Source organism: Perognathus longimembris, chromosome 7 (genome assembly GCF_023159225.1).
Source record: "Perognathus longimembris pacificus isolate PPM17 chromosome 7, ASM2315922v1, whole genome shotgun sequence".
Lineage (NCBI taxonomy): Eukaryota > Metazoa > Chordata > Mammalia > Rodentia > Heteromyidae > Perognathus > Perognathus longimembris.
In genome coordinates this window covers 16,809,149-16,817,928 of record NC_063167.1, presented here as the reverse complement: position 1 = coordinate 16,817,928, position 8,780 = coordinate 16,809,149, and the positions used below count along the sequence as shown (strand labels likewise).

Genomic DNA, 8,780 nt, shown 5'->3' with positions numbered 1-8,780 from the left:
CTGTCCTACTTCCCTGCCCAGAAAACATCAGCCTCTTATTGTCCTTGGGACAGCTTTTATTGACTTTCACCAAGGGCAGGCTCTGAGATGGCAGTCCAGAGAGGAGCTCGGTAGGGCTGGCTACGCCCTGGGGACCAGATTGGTTCTGAGGGGCAGAAGGCCATCGACCCACTCACATGGCCTCTCCAGGAGTGTCTGCCACAGCTGCTTCTCCTCGGGTGTGGAATCCATCCAGGGCACTTGCAGCCCGTAGCTGCTGCCTGGAAGTGGGTGGGCAGGGGTAGAAGGCATAGGCACCTTGGATCCTTTCTGCTTGAAAGCAAACCTGCTGCCACCCCCAGTTCTCGGTGGAAAGAGCACAGGGGAAGGAAAGGCCATGAACAGAGCCCCTGCCTCCCAGATCAACTCCCTCCAGGCCCTGCTCCGCTTACCTGTGCCCAGGCTGAGGCGTGTGCCCCCCAGCTGGCGGTTGGCCAGGGCCCCGTGGTCCCAGAGGGAGAGCTCAGCACAGGCCTGTCGCAGGTCGGCAGGACTGAAGCCGTCATAAACCATGGTGTGGTTGAACACTGGGCTGAGGCTGCGCCGCACCACCCTGGTGCGCTGGCGGCTGGCCCGACTGTCATCAGGCAGCACAGAGCTGGGGGGTGGGGGGGACTGGCATCAGATGGCAACCCCCTCAGACTTTCCAGCTCACACTCAGTCCTGCTCCTTCTCCCTAAGTATGCCTATGGCTCCAGGCCTCACTGCCCCAGGACCTTTTACATCAGCCTCCTCCCGATTGTCTCCCCTAGAAATTTACAGCTCTTTACAGGACTGCTGGATGACCTCTCTCAAATGCAAGCAGCTACTCCCTGCTGTGCCACACCACCCACACCAATTAGTTCCCCAGGCCTCAGAACCCTTCCTGCAAAAACAAATGACTACCCTAAAGTACGGAAACTGGGAGAACAGACTGGGAGCCCAGATTCTGATAGGCCTACGTTCATCAAGTTCACTTTGAAAATCACTGGAGCTGGAGGAACAGCTCAGTAGTTGAGAACATATACTTAGCGCACATGAGGCCCTGGGCTTGAACAAAACAACAACAACAAAGCCCTGAACTACAAGTTCAGGGCCTAGCTCCACCACCTGGCCTTTCAGTGGGCGGTCAGGGATGCAGGAAAGTGGCTGAGTGGAGGTTAGAGCAGGAGGAAGCTGCGAAGCCTCGGAGCCCCTCACCATTGTATGTAAGTGTCCAGAGATCCCGAGCGCAGCGGTACCAGGTCCTGAGCCTCCTTCACCCAGAAGTGCAGCTCCCCGCTCACAGGCTGCCCCGCGCCTGCGAGGCAGGGTCACCTCCTCAAGCTCAGGCCACCTCCTCGGTGGGATCGGGGGTCCCCCACCTCCCAGGGCCCAACCGGCTTGGCCTCTCCTGGGGGGTTGGTCACTCACCCTCAGAGCCGGCTGGGACATACTTGAGGGACAGGGAGAGCAGCCCGCGGCTGGGAAGCTCATCGGGGGATGGGGGTACCTGGGAGAGCCAGAGGTGGGCTAGTCAGCGGCAGGTGCAGGTGCGGGACAAAGCTTAAGGCCGGCCAAGGGGTGGGAGGACTCCAGACACCGAGGGGGCGTGGCTAGGGCGTGGGGCCGGGGCGTGGCTTCCGCGGAGGTGGCTCTGCCCTGTGGAATGCTGGGTCCATGGCCCGGTGGCCCTGCCTTACCCGGGGCTGCAGGGGGAGCCACGTGGCCTCCGAGTCCCAGTCCCACGTGTCCAGGGGCACTTCGGCCTCGCCCAGAAAGATGTTGCGGCCCAGACTTTCGCGGTGCCACACGGACAGGCTCAGCACGCGGCCCGGGAGCTCGGCGGGCGGGATGGAGTACTGGGGACAGGCGGTGCGCTTTAGTGGGGTACCGCTGGTGGCCCGGAGTTGGTCCCGCCCCCAACACCCCGGGCAGGATGGAGTCCTGGGGACCCTCGAAGGGCACTAATGGGGGTCTAGAAGGCCGCTGGCTCAAATGGCTGCAAAGATGGCTGCGCTGGGGAGCGCGCTACCGGGGTCTCCCTGCTGTGGCCCTGGCGAGGCACAGGCGACTCCCGCCGTCCAGGCCTGCGACCCTGAGGGGCGCCCGGGGCCTCTGGGGGGGGGGGGGCCGTCCACGGGTCCCTCACCCGCAGAGTCTCGTTGAAAACCGGGTTCAAATTCCGTTTCTTCACTGCCGTCTTGCGTTTGCTCTGCTTATCCGGGAGGAGGTAGATTTTGACGTATCTAGGGGCACGGAAGGGGAGGGCCAGGGGTTCAGGGGCCTTCCAGAGCTTTCTGTCTACCCTCCCCCCCCCCGGGGTGGGCGTAGGTTCCCATCCTCCACCCCGAACACCGGGCCTCGTGATGACCGACACGGAAAGACCTCCGGCCTCGGGTTCCCATGCTGGGGACGCGGCGTGGAGGCCGGGCCATGGGGCGCCCCGCCTCCCCCGCCTCCTCGGGGCGCCCCCTCCCAGCCTCCCCGCCTCCCCCGCCGCGCACTCACGGGTCGGAGCGGCGGCGTCGGGCGGCCGCCAGGCCCTGGCACTGGATGACGCGCACGCGCAGCTCGGCGGCGCCCGGCTCGTAGTGCAGCGCCAAGTGCACCGCGCCGCGCACCTGCACCGCGCCCGCCTCGGCCTCCCCGGCCAGGCTCATCTGGCTGCCGCTCAGCTGCGGGAGCGGGAGGGAGGTCAGGCCCGGGCGGGGCTGGGCGCTCACGTCGGGGCTGGGGCTGGGGGAGGCACCGCGGGCTATGCGGGCAAAGCCATGGGGAGAGGTAAAGCGCCCCTCCGGGCGGGCGGCGTGCCTGGGCGCTGGGGCGTCGGGTTGGGGTGAGGGCGGGGTCAGGCCGGGGCCGATCTGGCACCCCGGTTTCTCTCTTTCACCCCCCTCACCGTGGAGGAGTTGAGGCTTGACACCGAGGAGCTGCTGCTGAGCATGCGGTTGAGTGAGGGTTCGAGCCCTGGGGTCTCCCCGTTCTCCTGGATCTCAGGGGCCTGCGCGGTCTGCAGGAGGGGGAGAGTGATCAGGGCGCCCCCTCCTTCCCGCCCCTCCGACGGCGGGCCGCCCGGGGCAGGGGCGCGCCCCGTCCACAATCCGCTCCGGGTCTTGGGAGCAGCACCGGTCCGCCCCCGCCTACCTGGGCCGCGGCGGGCCGGGGCTCCTCCGCCCGGGGCGCGGGCTCCGGGTCCGGGTCCGCCTCCGGGACTTCCACCTGTGCGCCCCCTGGGCTCGGGGCTGGGGTGGGGGGTGGGTCAGGGGCACGGGCTGCTGAGCCTGCGGCCCTGCGCCCCCGCCCTGCGCCCCGGCAAACTCTAGGCACCGGTTTACAACCCCGGTGACCCGCAGATCCAGGCCCCAGTGCTGGTCTGGGGTCACCATGGGCCGCGGGCGTGGGAGAGGGGAGATGTTTATGGCGGCTGGGGTCCCTTCCAGTTGCCCCTGATCCTCACAACCTCCCTGTGCGCCCTCTCACCTTCCTGGTCCTGGGGGTCCTTCTCATGACCTGAAGCTTTTGGGGGGGTATAGGGGGGTGAGAGGAAACCAGATTCCTGAAGAAGACAAGGGGCAGAGGTCACAGTGGGTGCCGGTGGGGAGAGGTTCATAGGTCATGCCAAGGTCAGAGGTCAGAGACTCCAGCCTGGCTATTCCAGCTTCAGATTTAGGGCAAGCCTCAGGGCAGGGCTGGCTGCAGGACCAGTCTGGCCTGTACTTCACACCCTGCCATCCCAGGTCCTACCACTCAGGATGGGCTGGCCTGACTCTGGGGAGCCCCACCCACCTCACACCCATGTACTCCTCCTGGCTGGATTGGGGGCTCCAGCCCAGGGAAAGGGGATGCCTCAGGCCTCTGGGCTCCCCAGCAGGAGCAGATCCTCACCTGAGTCTCACTGCACCTCTCCTCCAGGGCCTTGTCTGTGGGGAGCCTAGGAGGCAGGAGCAGGGATTCTCAAGGGAAAGGGCTAGGAACCAGAAGTCCCCTGCCCTCTCTCCCTAATGCCTCCTCACCTGGGTTCTGGCTCCTCTTCGGCCTCTCTCCCAGAAACCTCAGCCCGGGTTTCCCCATCACTGCCCAGAGCCTGGTCACCTGGGCGGAAGCAAGAAGAAAGTCTGACTGTGACCCCCCAGGAGAGGCCCGTGGCAATGCCCAATAGCCGCCACCCAGAGCCCATGGGTGCTCAGCGCCCGGTGGAAGTTAGACAGTATGGGGCACTCGCCCTGTCCCGGGGCTCTCTCCTCTCACCCCTGGAGCTCTTCTTCCTGCGGATGGAAGCTCGGAGAAGGTCAGAGCCAAAGTGGACATGGTGGTGCCTTTGGGAGCGTGCTTCTTGGAACCAGTCCCCTGTCAGGATCTTCAGTCGTCCGGGGTCTACCAGTGAGGCCCGGAGTTTGCTGGAGGAGGCCAAATGGCATGGCTGTCACTACGCACTCAGGAATATTCCTGCTACCCACTCTGTGGTATCAGGGACTCAGCAGTAAACCAGACTTGACCCTTGCAGTGCAGGAGCTCAGACTGCTAGAGAGACAGCATCCAGAAGACAGAAGTCCTCCATGATGAGGCAGGTGTAGAAAAGAACCTTAGACAGGCCAGCTTTGTCTGTGGGAATCTAGGAGGTCTTCCTAGAGGAGGGGACATTTGCATTGCTCTGATGATTACTAATCATTGTGATTGTTGTGGACTATACTTGCATAAATCCCTCTTAATTCTGCACTAAGACTCTTCAGCCCTATTTTATTTTATGCTCAATTATAAATACATATTTTTGTCAGTTATAGGGCTTGAACTCAGGGCCTGGGCACTGTCCCTGAACTTTTCCACTCAAGGCTAGCACTCTATCACCTAGAGCCACAGCTCCACTTCCGGTTTTCTGGTAGTTATTCGGAGATAAGAGTCTTCATGAACTTTTTTGCCTGGGCTGGCTTCCAACTGTGATCCTCAGACCTCAGCCTTCTGAGCAGCTAGGTAGGATTATAGGCGTGAGCCACCGGCGCCTGGCTGCAGCTCTGCATTAGCTGAGGCAAGTGGTGCTGAGGGTCGGGAGTTGTCCCCGTGTCTATGTGTCCTCAGCCCCGCTCGTGCCGCCCAAGCTCCTCTGCTGTGGTGCGTGTATGTTCCAGGAAAGATGAGGCGGGAAGAGGCTTTCAGGGGCCACGCAGGGAGGTGTGTGGGTCACGTCCAGGAGCTTGCTCCCTCCTAGGGAGGTTTCAACAGGATACTAAGGACAAGCAGCATCCTGTCCCACACTGAGTGACTAGAGGTGTGGGCCTGGAAGGAAGCAGGTAACGCCATCCTGAGAGGTTCTGATCCAGCCAAGGGCAGGGGTGACCAAGAGAAGACATCAAGAGCGACCCAGCCATGGGCTGGCAGCACATTAGTAGAGACAGACGGGGTGGGGGCTGCCAAGCCCCTGAGGACCCCAGAGCCCTCCCTCCCAGCCACGCCTCACCTGACCCGCCCCTCCTCCAGCTGGCGCAGGCGGGCATCTCTCCTGAGGACATCAGCGATGGCCTCCTGCTCCTCCTCTGTGAGGAAGCTGAGGTCCAGCAGCCCCTCCGCCTCGGGTTCCGGCCCCTGCGCCATGGGGAGGGAGGGCAGCGCCCAAGTCCTCTCCTGGGATGGGTGGCCCCTCTGGGGCATGAGCTGGAGCTGTGCCCCAGCTGGGCACACGTGGCTTCCTGGAAGGGACCAAGCGCCGGGTCAGCCTCTTAGCAAATATACAGCACATTCTGGAATTACTGTTCTCCTCCCCCCAAGTGAGTGTAATACACTCAGAGGAGTGTACACACACACAGAGATGGACGGATGGGGAAGCAGCACACTCAGGCACATGTGCACACTGGCCATGGAAGCGCAAGTACCCAAGGTCACACATGTGCACTGACATCAGTGGTGCACACCTGCACACCCATCCCCCCAGGAAGGGACCTGTGCAGATGCAGGCATGGACTCATACCTGAGTGGTGCACACGGTGCACACACACACACGAATAAATCTGGGGACAAATGCATGTTCCTGAATACACAAAGCTCTGAGACTTTTGCCCACTTCCATTGCCCCGTAACTGAGTTGCAAGCTCCTTGAAGCTAGGAATAGGCCATTCCCCTCAAAACAAGTGCTCTGCATGCGAGGAAGAGTTAGTGCTTCATATGTGAAGTGCAAGAACACACCTGTGTAAGCACACACACATGCATGGACATGCACACACCATATCCCTCTGCTTGTCCCTTGCTGGGGAGCCTCCCAGCCCAGGTCTGCTCCCCCCACCCCCTCCACCTCCACCCTGCCCGGGCCCATTTGGCCTTCCTGTCTGAGGCAACTTCCTCTCCCCAGGGAAACCGCAGCACCCACTTCCATCAGGCTGCTAGCCCTGGATACCCCACCCCAACACGCCTGCCCCCTTACCAGGCCCTTCTGGGCCCTTCTGCACTGGCCGAAGAGCTCAGCCCCCTCCTCTCCTCACACCTGACTGGAAGCCTTGGCTGGCAAAGCAGCTACCCAGGCACCATAGTGACTCCGGAAGGAAAACATTTGCCAGCCGAGAGGGGCGTGTGGACCTGGCAAGGGACCCAGCACGCTGTGGTTGACCTTGGCCCGAGCCTCCTGGGTGGTCTCTCCTCCCTTCCCTCACCTCCACGCCAGGGCTTCAGGTAGGGGTGAGGCTGAGGCGTGGAGATGACAGCTCAGCACGAGGTCTCATCCCCACCCCCAGCTGAACCAACATCCGCATGGAGCCAGCCTTCCCCCTGCTGCCTGGCTTCAGGGCCTGGGACTTCTGCACGTCTCCACACGCCTAACCCTGCGTGAATGCCTGTGTGTGCGAGAGCCACAACATCCCTGCGTGTCTGCCGAGCCGAAGGCGCTGGCTGCCCTGAGCATTGTCCTGGGCTCTTTGGTTGCAGGGGAGGCATGGCAGAGCTTCTGTATCTGTTATGTTGGGTCTGCATGCTCTGTGTGTGTGTGTGTGTGTGTGTGTGTGTGTGTGTGTGTGTGTGTGATGCCAAATGGCTGACGGGTGGTATGACAGTGCTGTGACAGTGCTAGGTGGGTGTGTGCGTTTCCTCCTAGGCTGTCTGGCACAACAAGTGTGTTGTGGTGTGCACCTCGGGGTCACCAGTGTTGGTGTACATGTGTGCGTGTGTCAGGGGGTATTCAGAGCTCCTGAGCCTGCTCGTGACCCCGGCTGGGCCACAGGTATCCAAGCCTGATGCCCCCCTTCCCGAGTCCTTCTCCTTCCAGAGCAGACAGTGTTCCGCTCTGCGCCCCTCTGCCTGCTCTCGGCACTCTTCAGAGCCTTGGATAGTAGAGGAGTCTGTCCATCTGTCCTGCCCGCCCAGTCTTAGCCAGCCGTGTTCCCGCTTCCCCCACCCCAAGTTGCCAAAAGGTGGCCAAGAATAGCCAGGTGGCCAGGGAGCAGTGCCTGCCCCTCCGTCCTGGCAGGAGAGAGGACAGTGTGGTGTTACCTGGAGGCGTCCCGTGGGGAATGGAAGGACACCTGCGTGGGTGACTCCAACCCTCCTAGTAGGAGTCTCGGGAACCGAAGACGTGCGGGAGCAAGGCTGACTGGCCCAGCCCCGCCAGCAGCTGCCCCGGCCTGCCGGAGGAGGCGGGAGGGGGAGGAGGAGGAAACACCTCTGCAGGGCCTGGTGCAAAACCGGGCCTGGACCATGGCTCCCGGGGTGTGCCCCACAGCGGCGTTCAGAGCCCGAGAGCTGGTTGGGCGAGTCAGGGAGGCCCAGGACTCAGCCCTAGCACAGCAGACTCGCACTCGCTCGGTAACTAGCACCTGGCCTGGCTGTCGAATGGGCAAAAGCCCCACTCAGCCCAGGGAGTTGTTAATAGGAAATTGCTTTGAAAGCAAAGCCAGACACTTCTCTTTCTAAGAACTAGCGTAATGGAGGGATGGAAGACTTTGCAGTTAAGCAACCCCAAGAAGTCCCCGCTCTGCCACTGTGTGACCTCGAGCAGGTCCCTTATCCTCTCTGAGCTGCAATTTCTTCCTATGCAAAGGAGATAGCAGAACGCAAGGAGCCTGGCAAAAGAGAAATGAAAGTGCCTGGTACAAGCTGGTATGTAGGAGGTGCCAGGCTTCCCTTCTCCAACCAACCGTGCAGTGCCCACAGCCATTTCAGCGCCCACCGCCCCCATGTGTCTCCCATGACACCCTGGCCACCCTTGGTCACATTTTCTTGGGGAGAATCAGACCCTGTGAGGTGAGGGCCCCACATCCTCAAGCCTCATCTATGGACAAGTCCTTGAGTACCCACTCTGCCTCTAGAGACATTGGCTTTGGGGCTGAACCGCTGGGACTGTATTCTGCTCCTGGGCAGGAGACTCACCCCAAAGGCTTGTTTTTTCCAATACTGGGGTTTGAACTTAGGGCCTTATGCATGCAAGACAGCTTGGCACAGTGATCCAATGTCAGCCTCTCACAGAGCCTAGGGTGACAGGCATGGGCAGCAAGGCTCTGGCCCCACCTGGAACTCTGCCCTCCACCGTCCTGGTCTCAAGGACTGTCCCCCTCTGCTCCTGCTGCTGTCCCCTCCCCATCCCATCATCTGTCCAGCGTCTTCTAGAAGCCTTCCCTGGCCTCCTGCTGCCACACTGGCCTCTCCTGCTCTTCTCCTTTTGAACATAGCCCTTGGCGTTACTCAGGTTCGGAAGGTGTCGAGAGCCAGCCAGTCTCTGAACCTGTGCAGCGCCCTCCACCAGCCCCTGTGACCCACACACAGCGGGTCCTCCCTCGGGACTGTCCAACCTGAGCCTGACCATCCAA

At 61.8% G+C, this 8,780-nt stretch overlaps 1 protein-coding gene across 1 annotated transcript; it reads right to left on the bottom strand.

Moving 5' to 3' along the window:
• Positions 1 to 42: 42 nt before the first annotated feature.
• Sytl1 (synaptotagmin like 1) lies at positions 43 to 7,569 on the bottom strand. The gene is made up of 15 exons (XM_048350612.1): positions 7,468 to 7,569; positions 5,453 to 5,681; positions 4,249 to 4,397; positions 4,014 to 4,092; positions 3,886 to 3,931; positions 3,481 to 3,556; positions 3,145 to 3,242; positions 2,900 to 3,010; positions 2,509 to 2,675; positions 2,150 to 2,246; positions 1,701 to 1,859; positions 1,432 to 1,510; positions 1,219 to 1,318; positions 432 to 637; positions 43 to 260 (listed from the first exon to the last, which is right to left on the bottom strand). The coding sequence occupies exons 2-15, from the start codon at positions 5,641 to 5,643 to the stop codon at positions 121 to 123; spliced, it is 1,698 nt and encodes a 565-aa protein (XP_048206569.1). The 5' UTR covers positions 5,644 to 5,681; positions 7,468 to 7,569; the 3' UTR covers positions 43 to 120.
• Between the last annotated feature and the right edge of the window lie 1,211 nt (positions 7,570 to 8,780).